Source organism: Apium graveolens, chromosome 10 (assembly GCF_009905375.1).
Source record: "Apium graveolens cultivar Ventura chromosome 10, ASM990537v1, whole genome shotgun sequence".
In the NCBI taxonomy this organism is placed as follows: domain Eukaryota; kingdom Viridiplantae; phylum Streptophyta; class Magnoliopsida; order Apiales; family Apiaceae; genus Apium; species Apium graveolens.
The window spans coordinates 183,626,008-183,642,195 of record NC_133656.1 but is presented as its reverse complement, the minus strand read 5'-3'; the positions used below and the strand labels follow the sequence as shown (position 1 = coordinate 183,642,195).

The window sequence follows — 16,188 nt, the reverse complement described above, 5'->3', positions numbered from 1 at the left end:
AAATGATAAACCTTTTGATGAACACAGATAAAAATATTAGCAATACCTCGGAAATTATCGCGCAGATCGACTAGGAAATTATCAAAGCATGTGGAGCTATTTCTTGCTTACAATAAATTTAGGCGGTGCTTGATCCCTTACAATAAATTTATAATTCATACATTTTCAACTTATTTCTTGCTTAACTTGGTTAAAAGTACAAATCCTATAATCTAATATATAGAAGAAAGAATTCGAATACGCCAAACTCAACTTTTTTAAGTTTTAATCCTATTTAAGCCACAAACCAATGATTTTCTCTTCTTTTTTTCCAAATAAAATCGAGAATTCGAATGCAACTTGTTCCCCGTTTACCACGCTACTCTATACGTAACACACTTTACTTTGATTAGAAAAAGCTAGCAAAACAATAAATAAATAAATAAATAAAACTAGAGTAACATGTAATTTCAAGAAAACAAGGTATGTAAATCCACAACTGTACAGCACATAGATAGGAAACAAAAGTGTGACAAAAGCATGAAACTCCCCAAAACAGAAGTTAAAACTTCAAACATCACCTTCTCCTCATACACCAATGACCAAACCCACCGTTCATTATTTCACACTAAACCAGTCCTAAACTTAGTATCAATCCTTAACTTGACAGCTCAAACATGGCAGTAAGCAACAACTTAATAGCAATCCTCAACTTCATAGCACTTATGTGTTCCATCCCCATAATCTCAGCTGGAATATGGCTAGCTTCAAACCAGGACAACCAGTGCATCAACTGGCTACGTTTTCCTGTTATTTTCATTGGCATCCTCTTTTTTCTTGTCACCTTATCGGGCTTTGTCGGTGCTTACTGGAACAAACAGGGCTTGCTTGCTTTCTTTCTGTTTGCTATGGCATTTCTTATAGTCACACTTATTATTCTTCTTGTGCTCGCTTTTGTTGTGGCTCGTCCTTCGGGTTCTTATGTTGTTCCAGGCCGTGGTTATAGTGATTATCGACTTTCGGGGTATTCGGATTGGTTGAGGAATCATGTTACTAATTCTGATAATTGGAAGAGTATAAGAGATTGTATTTCTGATTCTAAAGTTTGTACAAAGTTGAATCAGAAGTATGCTTCTGCTGAGCAGTTTTATGCTGCTCATCTATCTCCTATTCAGGTAATTTCTTTTATGTCGTTTTCGATTTCATTTAATTACAATTTATGAATTTAAGTATGTGATTATTTATATTGAGAATTGATACAGAGTTGAGGAATCAAGAATTCCTCTATCTGGTTTCCAATTTTCTGAATTGAGACATGATTTCACGAAACCTAAAGAAAGCTGCCTAGGATAAGAATGAATAAACTCTTAACCACTTGAGCTATCCAATCGTACTCAATTGTAAGCCATTTAATTGTACACAACTAATTACTAGTTATATTATTAGTTAAAACATATATAAATATATCAAAATTATGAGAGGAGTCAAATTGATAACTTAATTCTAATGGACATTTAACTTATATTCATTGGTGTCGTGATATCATATTTTCTATATTGTTGTTAATGGTATTGGTAAGTGATTAAACATAATTTGATGTATATGTTACTTGTTAGGTCGTGAAATAAGTGACTAACATAAAATTACCCAAAAATATAGTATTTGAAGGAAGAAGGATAAATTGCTTTTGTTTTTTGAAAAATTATTAAAAATACTAATTTCTTAATATTATATTTTTACAATTTTACTATATTCTAAATATATTTGTAAAAATACAGTTTGCTAACAAAACTAACCTAATATATAACTTATTGTATGTAATCTAGAAAATAACCTAAGAGATTGTATTTCTGATTCTAAAGTTTGTACAAAGTTGAATCAGAAGTATGCTTCTGCTGAGCAGTTTTATGCTGCTCATCTATCTCCTATTCAGGTAATTTCTTTTATGTGGTTTTCGATTTCATTTAATTACAATTTATGAATTTGTGTATGTGATTAATTGTACTGAGAATTGAATTTGAGGATTCAAGAATTCCTCTATCTGGTTTCCAATTTTCTGAATTGAGACCTGATTTCACGAAACCTAAAGAAAGCTGCCTAGGATAAGAATGGATAAACTCTTAACCACTTGAGTTATCCAATCGTACTCAATTGTAAGCCATTTAATTGTACACAACTAATTACTAGTGCAGTAAGGAGAACAAAATAATTGTTTTAGAAAAAGCCGTTTACATAAATTTATATAATTACTGGTCATGCCTAGGCTAATACTTGAATTATCGAGCTTTTGTAACTTAAGAGGATAAGTATCTGCTAGGCTGAAGGTAAGGAATCAGTGCAGAGCTGATTGGCCGACTAAGCTTCTAGCGTGTAATTGTTATAATTGTACGCTTAATCAGACAGTATCGTATTCTAAGCAGGAATTTTGAAATGGTAATAATAAACTATGCCTGCACAACTGGAAAATTGATCAATTTGCCAGTAGAATAAGATTCTGTACTCTCACTCAGATTGACTTTGTTAAGTGTTACAAGGAGGTTCTGCTCAGCAGTTTCTAGGATCGTTCTGTGATATATAAATCCAAAGCTTCATAATAGGACCACTACATGTTGGTGAGTAAACAAGATACTTAAGGGACCTACCATGAGGACCTGTTGGCTCACTGCTGTCAATTTCATACCAAACACCATTCATATGTTTCATTATTGTCATTCTTGCTTTTATTTAATTGAATTTTTAGTTCTACTTTTCGTGTGGTCAATGTTAGCATTCATAAAACATTTTTGGATGACAATAAATTCTCTAGAGCACCTACAAATGTGGTTAATTTGCATTTCTCTTGAAAAATGTGTGATTTCATTGGTGGGTCTTTCTGTTATAAAGTCCAAATTTCTTTTCTTTTATTGGACTCAAAATAAGTTTGATCCTAACCTTGTCAGTTGCTAGATTTTTTATATACAGCAATGTGCATAATGGAACAACTATCAGTGACAGATTAGGTGTTATGTCATTTCTTTGTTACACTACATTTCACTAGGCCATGAGGATGTAACATATATAAAGTTGTGCTTAAAGAATGTATCGTTGTTCTAGTGTGTGCCACTTGGAGTAGTACTTTAGTTATTATAAACGTTATTTGATGATTACCTCGAGATAGAAGGCAAGCGAGCAACAACTTGATTTAGTAGGCCGTTTTTGGATGGTCATGTTCATAAAAATGTATTCGTTTAATTGCCTGTTTTGTTTCTAGCTAACTGTGATTCTTACATGCATGCAGTCAGGATGTTGCAAACCTCCAACTGTGTGCGCATACCAGTATGTGAGCCCCATAACGTGGGTGAACCCGGGGAACCCGGTCTCAGATGCAGATTGCTCTCTATGGAACAATGAACCTAACCAACTGTGTTACAATTGTGATTCTTGCAAAGCTGGGCTACTTGGAAATGTAAGAAAGGAATGGAAAAAGGCCAATGTAATCGTGATAATAGCCGTGGTTGTTCTGATATGGGTTTACTTAATCGCGTGCTGCGCATACAAGAATGCACAAACTGAAGATCTTTTTAACCGGTACAAACAAGGCTGGACATAAAATGATTCCAGAACACACACACACCCCCACTACTCACTAGGCAAAAAGATGATTTTGGTTCTGTTTCTTCTTTACTAATGTGCATATTTTACGTTTCGTTCCGAATCTTCCATTTAGATTAAATGGAAAAGATTGTAGATGAGTTGCAGCTTTAAACCTTTTCCAGCTATGGTATATGTTAGATTCGTTATTCCTTGTGCAGATTATATGTTAGATGATGCATATAATTCCTCATCGTTTTGCTCTTCTGGCTTTTACCCTTTAAAACATGTGCCAATCAGTGAAAAATATTTATGTATTTTTTTTTACTGTTTTCCGTAAATGGAAACTGTCAAAAAGTTTCACCAGACAAATGTTTTGCTTGATGGATTTAATTATTCAAACACGAGGTCACAAATTATTTGTTCAGCGTTTTATCGATATTAACTTATTAATGACGTGATTCACAATTTTTTCTAATATTTCTATATTTTTATTTGTAGAAATTATAAATTATTTTATTAATATTAAAAGTATGATCAAAATTGACGTTGAGTTAAAACGGACATATATAAACTATATAAAAATTGTGAGAAGAGTCAAGTAACCTATTTAAATTATGTAACTTATTTGTTGACATGATTTTTTAAAAAAATAAAAAAATAAATGTTATAATGATAAGTGGTATAAACAAAAATCATATATATGTAGCCCGTCATTGCGTACATCATGTACAGGTATTTGAAAACAATGAAATATAAAAAGTTGGTCCTCAGGGATTTGAACTCGCGACCCCGGTTCCTTAGAGGGATGTTCTAGCCAATTGGCGTAAAAGACCATGAAACTGTAATGAAAAAGAAAAGCTAATTTTATTTTTTTATAGTTTTCTTATATAAGCAAACTGTTAAAAAGTTTCTGAGGCACATCGTTTGCTTCGTGGACAATACGAGGCCAACAAATTATTTGTTCCTGTTTTTATCAATACCAACTTATTAATGATGATATACCATAAATTTTTGATTAGTTATATTATTAGTTAAAACATATATAAATATATCAAAATTATGAGAGGAGTCAAATTGATAACTTAATTCTAATGGACATTTAACTTATATTCATTGGTGTCGTGATATCATATTTTCTATATTGTTGTTAATGGTATTGGTAAGTGTTTTTATATTGTTGTTAATGGTATTGCTAAGTGATTAAACAAAATTTGATGTGTATGTTGCTTGTTAGGTCATGTTGCTTGTTAGGTCGTGAAATAAGTGACTAACATAAAATTACCCAAAAATATAGTAATTGAAGGAAGAAGGATAAATTGCAAAACAAAAAAATTATTAAAAATACTAATTTCTTAATATTATATTTTTACAATTTTACTATATTCTAAATATATTTGTAAAAATACAGTTTGCTAACAAAACTAACCTAATATATAACTTATTGTATGTAATCTAGAAAATAACTGAAACTTATTTTGATTAATTCGAAGTTCCCTCTTGTTACATTCGAGATTACAATCTCAATTTTGTAAAAAAATGAAAATAATACATTTACAAATTTAAAATTATAAAACACACAATTTTTTTCAAAAAAAATAAAAAATTATTTTAAAAAACCTCTTGCTTTTTTGGGATATGTTGCTTTTGTTTTCCGATTCGATGGTTTTGAATTAATTTGGAAAATCATTTTAATCTGCCAAGTGGTTTCAATTATCCAACTATTCATCAAGTACGATCATCAAACATCAAATAAAAAGCCTTAGAACAAATCCAACAGCGATCCAAAAATTCAAATTTGGGACAGATTATCTCAAATTCCATTTCAACAGTGATCCAAATTTGGATCAGTGATTAGATCACTACTGTTCATTGATCCAAATTTGGATCACTACTGTTCATTATCCAAATTTGGATCACTTGATTTAATATAAAATAATGGTTTTGTTATTTGTAGTTTATAAGATGTTGACTTGATTTTTGATTATTTAATTATATAATTAATAACAGAATATAATTAATAGTTAATAAAATTTATTTTATAAATTAAACTTAAAATAATAAGAAAACATAATTCCATTAAAATTTAAAAATAAAAATAAAGAGGCACGTATTGCACTTAGAGATGCATTAATTGAGCATTTGGGGAAGAATATACTAATTCGGAAAAATAATGTGTATCAATGATATTTTATATATTAATTATTGCAATAAATGTGTTTTTCGTGAATTAAGTGCATAATTTTAATATTTTTATGTGTATTAATTTTTTTTGATTTAATTAATTTATGAAATGTTATATAAATTGTTAATAATAATTAAATGATAAATTTAAGATAAAATCGCTTAATATAATATTTTTATATATTATTATATGTAAAAAGTAATTTGGATTAGAAATTTGGATCACATTATTGGAGTTAGTCAAAATTTGGATCAGTATTTAAATGTGATTCAAATTTGGATTTTTGGATCACAACAATTAGAGATTACAGTCTCGTACTTTAGATTGACACCATTTTTTAAATGTACCGACATTATTATTCAGCCAGCGCATGATTCTAACAAATTCATCTGTTTTCATCATTCCAACCAGTTTCTGATAGCCCGGAGATCAAAAATTAAAAGATTGGTCATCTATTGATTTGAATTGCGAGTTTTGAAGTTCGGCTTTTGGAGAGCTGGTCATCTAACAGATAATCGGGCCTAAATCACTAACGTTTTAAAAACTCGAAAGTGAGACTATGACTTATCCCAAAAACAAAGCATACAATTCCTCAAAAATAATCACTTTCTGAACACCTTGAACATCTAATTCTACAAATTAAACAGCCTGTCTTAATGCTGTGGAGCTACCAGCAGCAGGCAATGCTGTTGAGCTACCAGCAGCAGGCACTTCATTTTTCACGATATACAGATCATCGGTCCCTCTTAATACAGAATGAATCAGAACTAGCAGCAATCCGCTCCCCACCCCAACAGCTAGATTATACGTAGCATGCGTTAAGATTAACATAAGAATAGTGACACCACAAAGCCCAATCAGCACCACAAGATCATCTACTTCTTGGCCATAAACAACCATAGGACGTTCCCGTAAAATATAGAGAAACAACCATACAGATATCATGAATACCAGTACAACGAGGGTGCCCGGGTGCCATAAAAGGCTAAGAAACAGAACCAGAAGGGTGATGATGGCGTAGTTGATGTAGAAGTAGGAGAAGTTTGTTGTGATTCGGTCGAGAACCTCGTTGAAGCTATCGGGAATGGTGGGAGGGATTAAAACTTGATGCCATGCACGACGACTGCCAAGGCCTGATTTGATCCGTTCTTTTGCTTGCGTAACAAACTGTTCGGTTGATGATGAGAAGAGTGCATGTTCTTGTGGTAGTGTAGAAGTTGGTATTGTGCCATAGCTTGTCATTCTAAGATTTTCCAAGATGTTTGAAGAGAGAAATATGGGGAATGCAAAGAAGGGGAAGAAAGAAACAATGAGAACAGGGGCAGGGATGCTATTTTGGGGGATTTGACACAGTATAACAGATCAGATCAAGTGTCACACCTTTCGAATTTAAAGCCAAGAAATAACAAGAAATTTAATAACTTTCAAATATTTGGCGGAGGAAATAACAATTCCATATTAAAATAGGGATCTATACGTGTATAGCATAACTCTGTCTCTGTGTATTAAAAGTGAAGTTGCTTACATTATGCAACCACGTGTTGCCTGTTCCAAAAGCATTGCAAGTTGCAACAATAATACTACAACAAATTGATTGGGGGAAAACGAAAAAGAAATAATCTAGAAATAAAAAGGGCCAATTACTCTGAAACTACCAGTCAGGAATCCTTTGGTTTTAGAATACCAGAAAAAAATATTTCAACAAAAAAAAAATCAAAGCCTTAAATATAGACATAAATTGCCTATGTGGGATGTGCAAATCACCCCTAGCATTGATTTAAAAATGAAAATAGTTTGAGCTCCGATTAAGAGTCCATAATACGATTTTATTTGTTAAATTAAAACATACTGATGTTCACATTTTGATGCAAATGCAAGACAACAATCATATTCAATAGGGAAAATTAAAGGGAATATCTACTCAGTCTATGCATCAATATGACAGAAGTATAAAGGTTATGATTGATTAATATGTACTACCACTTTCTTATTCGCTTCTCGAGCTTTTCATATAAGAAAGCACCTCCTCAGGTCACATGAAGTCCTATCATGATAACTAGTTGTACAAGAGCTTCATTACTTGGGAACTTCCCCTCTAAATATCCTCCATGGGCCTCCATAGAACTTTGGCTTCATTATTGGCACTGCTTCACCAGGGTGTTCTTCCCAGTACTTTTCCTGCTCAGATTTGCGGAATTACAGTAAGAACGAAAAAAGGCACAGATGACCTCTGATTTAATAAATAAGCAGTTCACGGAATCCTAAGAACATGAGCTCCTGGTAAATTTACCTTGTAAAGTTGTTCAGTAATTGCTGCACCAATGACCCCAGTGTAAAAGGCACAGATGTAGATAGTGACAAGAGGGGTAAATGTTTTTGGTCGCCGATATGGATCAATCATGTCCCAGAGGATAGTCTTCTCCCATTTTGAGTATACATGATCTGCATATCTCCTCCAAAGATAGCTCGACATCTTCACGGGCCTCTGTGTTCACTGAGTGCACTGCAAAAAGTACACTATAGTTCAAATTATGATAATAAGAAATGTATTTTTTTAACAAATACAAAGTCCAAAAATACAGGTAATGTAATTATAATAGACACATATCAGAATTGTGAAAATCTACAAGTCGGTATGCTTACGTCTTCCTGTGAATGAACCTTAGTAGGAAATGCATCTTTACATGCTGAAGGTTTCAGTTCTTTTCCACATAAATGCCTATAGTATACTTGCAAGAACAATATACAGTCTAAAACAACGAGTATATCAGTACATGATATGTAGTTCTCCTAGGACTGCATAACATAACTATTCTCGTAGCACTTTATCTAACACTTCAGACAGATATGGCATGTCCAGCCACAAGGGCAAGCCATAGCACGTGCTAGAACACATGGATAAATCCTCGTATAACGTTTTAGTAACTAAATCACTGCCACAAGCAAGGTGCCAAAAAGGGTAAGCACTATAAACTCTTCAAAATATCCCTACATCTCAATCTACGTTCTCATTGAACGAATAACTATGCATTCCAAGAGGATTTGACCATACTACAGTTCATAGCTATTCGACTCAGTTTCACCAGAAACTCTAGTTATACTGCAGTCTCTTGCGAATTCTTGCAATGAATTAGGCCAACTAGCTACTACTGATTTAAAGGAGATGTCAACAAATATACCTCCAAGTTGGAACAGAAAATATCCTCTCATTCAATGAAAAGTATGACAATCTGGCCTATTCAGAATTATACCTATACGGCTATACCAAATATTTAAATATGCTCCCTAGTCATTTATCTGCATCAATGCATTTTTCCTCATATCAAACTAAAACCCTGTAATTTTGCAGCCGAGGGCGCATTACAAACCCACAGTTTGTGGGTTGGACATATTGCCCTAGCTTAAAGAAAACCATGACGCACTTATGAATCAGTGTTCAATCTTTCATAGTTGGTGAGATTCAGCGACTGATATATAATTTGGCAATGATGGAAAAAATCTTGTGCAGAAAATATAGGGCTTTACAGAGGAGTGTGAAGAGGGTTTGAATGACAAGAGAGCAACAATGCTAGACACTTCAAATATAAGGTTTAAGAGGGATTTCCTAGACATAGTTTCTCCAAATTTTATTGACATCACAAGAAAACTTCGGGAGTGTGCAAATACTTATCAATCATACCCACAAACACTTTTCCCATTAAAAAGACTTCAGTAGTGGTGTTCCAAAACTTGCAAGTATATGCTAAAAACCTACAACAAAGCTAGGCTCAAATTCTTTTAGATACTCAAAGAAGGATTTACCAAAATGAATCGTCCACAATTCTATCAAACTCAGATTACGAAACACTATCCAGCATTTCAAGCTGATAAAAAATACTCAAACACTTTCGCGCCTACGGTAAAGAGAGGACACTTAAAGTTCTCCATGGCATCTTAATTTGCAATAAATCTCCAACATCTAATCCTACACATGTTATACTACTTGATATAGAAAAAAGAACCAATCTTGATGAAAATTCTTCACTAAAATTCGATTTCCCTACCCTTTTGTTCACACTCACAAACCCAAATGTCGAAAACTAACATTAATCACTCCCACTCAAGACCAATCCAATATCTCTAATAAACCCAAGAAAGTTCACATTTTTACAAACATATGGCCTGCATAAATGCTACACTCCATCCTAATCAAACACATAAATTCCATACAGCTAAAACATACAATGGTCTATACATACAACTAAGATTTGAGAGTTTCAACATAATCACAATCATAAAAATGATAAATTTTATCAACCCGTCAAATTTTAGCACCAAGAAATCATTTAACTGGTTTACAACTTAATTTTAAGTTTATTTATAGCAAAGAAAAAGTGTAAATAAATAAAAATTATATAGAAATAAAAGACACGCCGGAATACCTGTCGGCGCCGGCGAGTGACGGTGCTGCTTTAAGTGTTCAAACAGCTCCTTCTGGAAAAGAGTAATGATGGGCTATGCCTATGTGGGAATAATGTTTGTGGAATAATTAATATTTGAGTGATAGAATGTGCTTATGTTTGGTTTTCAAGAAAATAAAATTTAGAAATTAGCAAAAAATGTAATATATCTTTTATGTAATTACAACTGTTTTATTTTTTAAAATTATTTGTAACCCGTTTCCAAAATAATTTTTCATGTTTTTTTTAAAATTATAGTCAAATTTGGTTATATTTGTATTAATTTTCATTGCAAACTTTTTATGATTTATTCTTTAAATAATTAGATTTATTTGTCTATACGAACGTTAATTTATAAACATTTTACCATAAAGGAATAATTTATAATTTTATTTATTAAAGAGCAATTTATACAAACATTAATTTGTATTTTTATGAAAGTATATTAAGTAAATTTTGTATAAACACTTTTTTCTCATAATATAATTTTAGGCCCCCTCTCAAAAATAATTAAAATAAATGCACCACCTAACAACGCATCTTCACAAACCACGAACTACAACATTTAAATTAACTGATTTCCATATTTTTAGTACTAAACTGATAGTGTTGCAAAAGATTTGATTACATAATAGTACATGCATGATGCATCCATCTGGAAATGTCAAACTATAAATTTATAATTTGACATGCCTCCCCATTTTTTTAATTAGAAATGCTAAATTGTATATATACAGATTGTGTTCACTGTTTTGTGCTTAGGTTAAGGTGATAAAAAGTTTATAAGCCAAAGCATTCAGCAAGATAAAGAAAAAAGTCTGGTTAATCACATGACCTGTTTTCTGTACCAAGCACATAATTTATAAAAAAGTTCCAAGTCAGAAATGCAAAAGGCTCATAAACACTCCTGCTTGCTATTCTTTCCTTCAGAAACTACAAATATACATTAAAAATAAATATAGCCCCCTCTCATTGTAACTGTGACAGTAAAAACTAGGGATACAAATTATAGACAGATACTTAAATCAAGAATATTCTACTTTCAAGAAGAGCCTGCTTGTTTATCCTTTGGAGCAGAAACAGCTTCGAGATTAAGATCTCCAACACCTTTAGGTGGTCCAATGCTGCAGCGCTCTGTATTGTGCATCTGGATAGCGTCCTTGATCTTTTGAAACTAAAATATGGTTTTCATTGAATTAGATAGTATTATATTTGGCTCTTCTTATGTACCATAAAAGATAATACAAAACAAAATCAGTTAAATGCTAGTTAATATCCCTGATTTTTATTTTAAAATTTTGGGTAAATTTTTTATAAGCAACATGCTGGTTGATTAGCTCTCCATCTTATCCTAAGCTATAACAGAAAAATTGAATGGACTTCCAAACTGACACGCTCTTCTCTATAGAAACAAAAGTGAAACTTGGTTTTCAAGCCTTTAAATATCAATATGTATAATTCGTAAATATTAAATAGAGGTGAAAGGAACTGACAGGATTAAAGAACATAAGTTACTTACTTTGGCAAGTGAACAGGAAAATGCCTCAAGCTGTCCATCGGCTCCACGGTAAAAGTGAAAAAACGGAAGCACCCTCACATTCAAGTTTTTACACATTGGCTTGTTCTCATCGAAATTGACTTTTAAGAACATGATTTCAGGATGTTCTTGGGCCGTTCTGCAGAGCTAGCAAATTCAATACTAGATGACATCAGATAACAGCTTTAAATCACCAACAATAAGAAGCAGAAACATCATTATAAAATAAAGATTCAACTCCTAATGTGTGGATCTGGTAAGGTTAGCTGCATTGTATCCTAATTGTGCACAACATAATACTATAGGCAAAACATAAATGCAAGAGGTCTGCTACAATAATACTTCAGTGAACATGTACATATTTCAGATTTGATAATCTTGAAAACACTAAACAAAAGTTTCTTCAAGTGGTGTGTGTACAAGTGAATCTCTTGTTACTGAGTGGAAGCAAGGAGATAATGGTGATAGACGTGTCTTATTCGATCAGGATCTAACGTAATAGCTGATAGAATGTTAATAAAGTATACGATCAGTGTGATTCTTAACATGTGTGTATATCACTGCTTCAAAGATTGAAATGAATCCGTATGTCTGAGCTTTTGGTGCATAAAATATGAGTGAAAAAATATAGAATTTTGCTTGACATGAAAAACCGCATATCGTCCTTAACATGGAAAACCGTATCCCATACCGCAGCAGTACATCATCTCATGCTTCCTCAGTTTTTAACTTGCTCTTCATAGCATCTATTGTACATGTCATTGACCATTTTTGTGCTGACACATACATCATACAGAAACGGAATATTTTAATGTATTGCAGCAGTAAAGTAGTAGCAAAGGAATTCGAGGATTACTGCATAATTAGAACAGGCTGCATTTGAGGTCCCTAACTGTAGTACACCTATATCCTCAAAGCGAGTCTTGTGCTATTGACTTCTAATATTCACAGATAGTAAGTTTTGTATAGGATACACCGGCATAAATTCTGTTTAATATGTTTAACTGGAACTTTAAAAATTTGCACTTGCACACAGTGACGACCCAGAAATAGACTATAATAGTTAATCTTAAAATTTATACAAAAAATATGCTATATCCTTTAAATTTAACAATTGCAAACAAAGAGCAAGTTGTAATCAATAATTGAAATTAACTGAGTGACTCATATTCTTGCTTTCGAATTGGGACTAAAAGCAATACTTTAAATCAGTTAATTAACAAAAATTAGTTAATATCTGTTGGCTTCCATCATTCCACATTTACAGACACATTTTAATGTGTAAAATATATTGTAAGGGAACATACACACTAAACAGCATCTATATATTCATTCCACTACTCTCTCGGCTTTCTCTATCTACAGTGTAAATGAACTTTTCTCTCCCCATCGTGCAAATACACAGTATATACACTTCTACAGATATTAGTTCCATAATGTGTGAACGAACGAGTAGGATCTATTTATCATGATCAAACCAATTCTAGAGGAAAATTGCCACAAAGAAACAGATATGACGGAACGGGGTATTGATTCAAAAGAGTTAAACTTAATAGAAATGTGTGACAGATGTCTACATGATAACCTGAAACTTAGAAAGCTGATTAAATAATAGCTACCTTTGGAAATAGTGCTCTACAAGAACCACACCAGGTGCCATAAAATTCAACAATAACTAGTCTTTCTCCAGCCTGACTCAAAGCATTCAAAAAGTCTTGTGTAGAATGGATGTCAATCATGTTTGGTCCTGCAGTTTTCTCCCACCATTTTGGCTGATCAGTTTCAGCAATAGTTGCTTGTACCTAAAGTGCATTATCCACGAGGGCAGTAAATTTAATAGGAGTCACATATGTAACCATTAAATCATAATAAATAATAAATAATTGATAATGCAGGTATTAGGACGCTTAAGTACAGATTCACCCCAATAACATCCCAAAATTTATATTAATTGATTAAAAGGAGTTATGAGGACTCGGGTACTAGAGAATTGTAAATAATCATACAAAAGTGATACGTCCCACAAGAAATTATACATAAGCCCTAGTTTTTTATGAACGAAAACCAACACTATTAAAATATACACAGACAAACATCTAGCAGGTTGGTTTACTATTCCATTACATATGGATGAATACTAAAGTCTTTAATGAGTCAACAACCAGATATATCAGAAATAATTATGTGACAGCAATCAGTCCTATAAGAAACCATATTTAAGTACTTTTAATTAAAAATCAACACCTGTCACAAAATGCATAAAAAGAAAATGTATAACAGCATGGTTTACTTATCAATTACATAGCCTAAATCAATTTCAAGTGTCTCACGAGCTAAAAAACTGAAAATTGGACATATTAAAGAGTCATAAAAAAAATCTCCGTCTTACTTCATTGCTAAGGATGCATAACTTTAGAGAAAAAGTGCTACTTCTTAACGTCATTATCTAAAATGTCCTTCAAGGGTGCTGTAACTACATCTGGTATTTAAGGCACATAAATTAAAATTCAAAAGAGTGTAAAATTGTGGTTGAAAACTGAGTAGCACATAAATGAAATGTTGTGATGTACACAACTACAGAGTGCATAAGTCCAACTGTAATTTGGATATTGTAGTGGAAAAGCAACTTCGCAGGTGAATGGCAATGAGGTATTCCTTAAAAGAGAAATCGTTGCAAAAAAAGGTGATGGCGGAAGGATTTATAATTTAAAGTATCTGGTCACTGAACACATCTGGAAAACCCCAAAATACATGACAATTGACAAAATATGTAAGACTTTCTCGATTTAAAAAGAGTCAAAATAGAGCTAAACAGAAGGTTTAATACTAATAAAAGTGTTTGTGTGTCCCAACATAAGATGCCAATGAGGTGTATAGGACTCTTCAATGAGATAAACCAAAAGGACAATATATTGTTCAACATTATCGAAACCAAGCTATATTTTCATAACAATACCAAAAAAAAATTATAGGAATTAGCATGCATGCCAGCCAGCACACCAAAAGGAGGAGAACAATAACACATCAACCTAGGAACTTATGTAGGATGGAAAGAGTCCAAAAGGTGTGAGCTTAAACACCAATTACGTGCTTTTACATAGATCTGTGCCTGTAAATTGATATTACACCTACATTTCTTGCAATAATACTAGCACCCATCAAGACATTTGTCTGACATACTTTTCAATTTTTTATCAAGCCACCAATTAAATGTTGCAAGGTCGAAATCTCACAGGTTGATAGCATCTAGCTAAACTGAAACAGACAATTCCCTTTACCTACCATAACGAACACCACAAACCTCACCAATAACACTGAGTTAGCCAGACAACATTACAACACCATCACCAAAAAGTCGACTACAGATATTAGAGTAACATAATCACTTCAATAAATTTTTTAAAGTTCCAACGGAGCTTTTAGGCCCTGAAATCACATAACTTACATACATGCATTACATAATCAAGCCAAGCACAGCTACCAAATTCATTTAGACATTTAATTGTCTCCAATTTAAAACTCGACAAATAATTCAAGAATTCATTTCCCCTAAACCCCTTTACCCTTAACACCCAAACTACACTAAAATTGCAACAATACATACATTTTTAACAACAAAAAATGCATAAAGGTGAAACCTTTACCTTAAAAGATGGCAAATCCTTCCTGGGAATTATCGATAATCGAGGAACAAACTCGAAAGCTGAAGAATTAGAAGAATTAACAGCAACATTAACAATTTTCTTGAACAATCTTTGGTTGGTATTTGGATGAAGAGAATTCAAAGATGTTAGTAAAGAACAAGAAGATGAAAATCTCAGTGAATTATAAGATAATCTAATCACATCAGCCATTGAACACAGAAATTAAATCAATATTTATAGTAGTGTATGAAGTGTGAACCATACAAAACACTTTATGTTTTCTTGATTATATATGTTTTGTAATAATCCATTAATGGAATGGATTATATACAGACAGAACTTGTATGTAAGTATATGTATGTACTTATGTTGTTTTAAGTTTCAAGTTTGGTTGGCTTTGAGGATATATGGATATGATTCATATGAATCGTTGATGAATCTGTTTTGATACAGACGAAAATAAAGAATCTTGATGCAGATATTGCTTTAGTTTAAATATAAAAAATTGGGTTTTTCTAAACATGTTGATATGGCCGAGTTGGTCTAAGGCGCCAGATTAAGGTTCTGGTCCGAAAGGGCGTGGGTTCGAATCCCACTGTCAACATTCTTTTTATTTTTATTTCACATTTTTGTTATTGACCTTTTGCAATCCCCTTTCAGTTTCATTTTTGTCTTTGGTTGGTTTTTGTAGCATACTTGCCTTACCATCATATCCGAGACCACAATATGCAGTATAGTTCTTTAGCTAGCTTGATTTACAAGTATTGATGTACTATGTCAGTTTCAGTTGGTATTATTATATAGATTTATATATAGTTTCATTTGAGGTAGATT

General features: G+C 32.5%; 4 protein-coding genes and 1 non-coding gene across 6 annotated transcripts; 2 read left to right on the top strand and 3 right to left on the bottom strand.

Annotated features, from left to right (window-relative positions):
• The first annotated feature begins 480 nt into the window (after positions 1-480).
• Positions 481-3,769, top strand: LOC141693227 (tetraspanin-2-like). Its single transcript, XM_074498242.1, has 2 exons — positions 481-1,154; positions 3,257-3,769. The coding sequence occupies exons 1-2, from the start codon at positions 657-659 to the stop codon at positions 3,566-3,568; spliced, it is 810 nt and encodes a 269-aa protein (XP_074354343.1). The 5' UTR covers positions 481-656; the 3' UTR covers positions 3,569-3,769.
• A 2,604-nt stretch (positions 3,770-6,373) lies between these two features.
• LOC141691423 (PRA1 family protein F2-like) lies at positions 6,374-6,976 on the bottom strand. Its single transcript, XM_074496163.1, has one exon. The coding sequence runs from the start codon at positions 6,974-6,976 to the stop codon at positions 6,374-6,376; it is 603 nt and encodes a 200-aa protein (XP_074352264.1).
• Positions 6,977-7,539: 563 nt separating this feature from the next.
• Positions 7,540-10,295, bottom strand: LOC141692480 (uncharacterized protein At4g29660). Of its 2 annotated transcripts, none has more exons than XM_074497340.1 (3): positions 10,156-10,295; positions 8,025-8,237; positions 7,540-7,912 (listed from the first exon to the last, which is right to left on the bottom strand). In XM_074497340.1, exons 2-3 carry the CDS (start codon positions 8,205-8,207, stop codon positions 7,811-7,813), a joined length of 285 nt encoding a protein of 94 aa, XP_074353441.1. In that variant the 5' UTR covers positions 8,208-8,237; positions 10,156-10,295; the 3' UTR covers positions 7,540-7,810. The 2 variants fall into 2 exon arrangements, with proteins under 2 accessions (XP_074353441.1, XP_074353442.1); XM_074497341.1 differs by having other exon boundaries at positions 8,025-8,251; positions 10,156-10,277.
• A 683-nt stretch (positions 10,296-10,978) lies between these two features.
• LOC141693448 (thioredoxin-like 2, chloroplastic) lies at positions 10,979-15,766 on the bottom strand. The gene is made up of 4 exons (XM_074498548.1): positions 15,355-15,766; positions 13,330-13,512; positions 11,693-11,857; positions 10,979-11,347 (listed from the first exon to the last, which is right to left on the bottom strand). Exons 1-4 carry the CDS (start codon positions 15,562-15,564, stop codon positions 11,216-11,218), a joined length of 690 nt encoding a protein of 229 aa, XP_074354649.1. The 5' UTR covers positions 15,565-15,766; the 3' UTR covers positions 10,979-11,215.
• Positions 15,767-15,877: 111 nt separating this feature from the next.
• Positions 15,878-15,958, top strand: TRNAL-AAG (transfer RNA leucine (anticodon AAG)). The gene has a single exon. It is a non-coding gene; the product is annotated as a tRNA-Leu (tRNA).
• The last annotated feature ends 230 nt before the right edge of the window (positions 15,959-16,188 follow it).

What these genes read in the sequence shown, in the direction of transcription:
- LOC141693227 (XM_074498242.1), top strand. Translation starts at nt 657, where the DNA reads ATGGCAGTAAGCAACAACTTAATAGCAATCCTCAACTTCATAGCACTT. An exon ending in CTCATCTATCTCCTATTCAG is followed by an intron (nt 1,155 to 3,256) that starts GTAATTTCTTTT and finishes ACATGCATGCAG; the next exon opens with TCAGGATGTTGCAAACCTCC.
- LOC141691423 (XM_074496163.1), bottom strand. Translation starts at nt 6,976, where the DNA reads ATGACAAGCTATGGCACAATACCAACTTCTACACTACCACAAGAACAT.
- LOC141692480 (XM_074497340.1), bottom strand. Translation starts at nt 8,207, where the DNA reads ATGTCGAGCTATCTTTGGAGGAGATATGCAGATCATGTATACTCAAAA. An exon ending in TTACTGAACAACTTTACAAG is followed by an intron (nt 7,913 to 8,024) that starts GTAAATTTACCA and finishes AAATCTGAGCAG; the next exon opens with GAAAAGTACTGGGAAGAACA.
- LOC141693448 (XM_074498548.1), bottom strand. Translation starts at nt 15,564, where the DNA reads ATGGCTGATGTGATTAGATTATCTTATAATTCACTGAGATTTTCATCT. An exon ending in AGGATTTGCCATCTTTTAAG is followed by an intron (nt 13,513 to 15,354) that starts GTAAAGGTTTCA and finishes AATGCACTTTAG; the next exon opens with GTACAAGCAACTATTGCTGA. An exon ending in TTTCCTGTTCACTTGCCAAA is followed by an intron (nt 11,348 to 11,692) that starts GTAAGTAACTTA and finishes ACCATATTTTAG; the next exon opens with TTTCAAAAGATCAAGGACGC.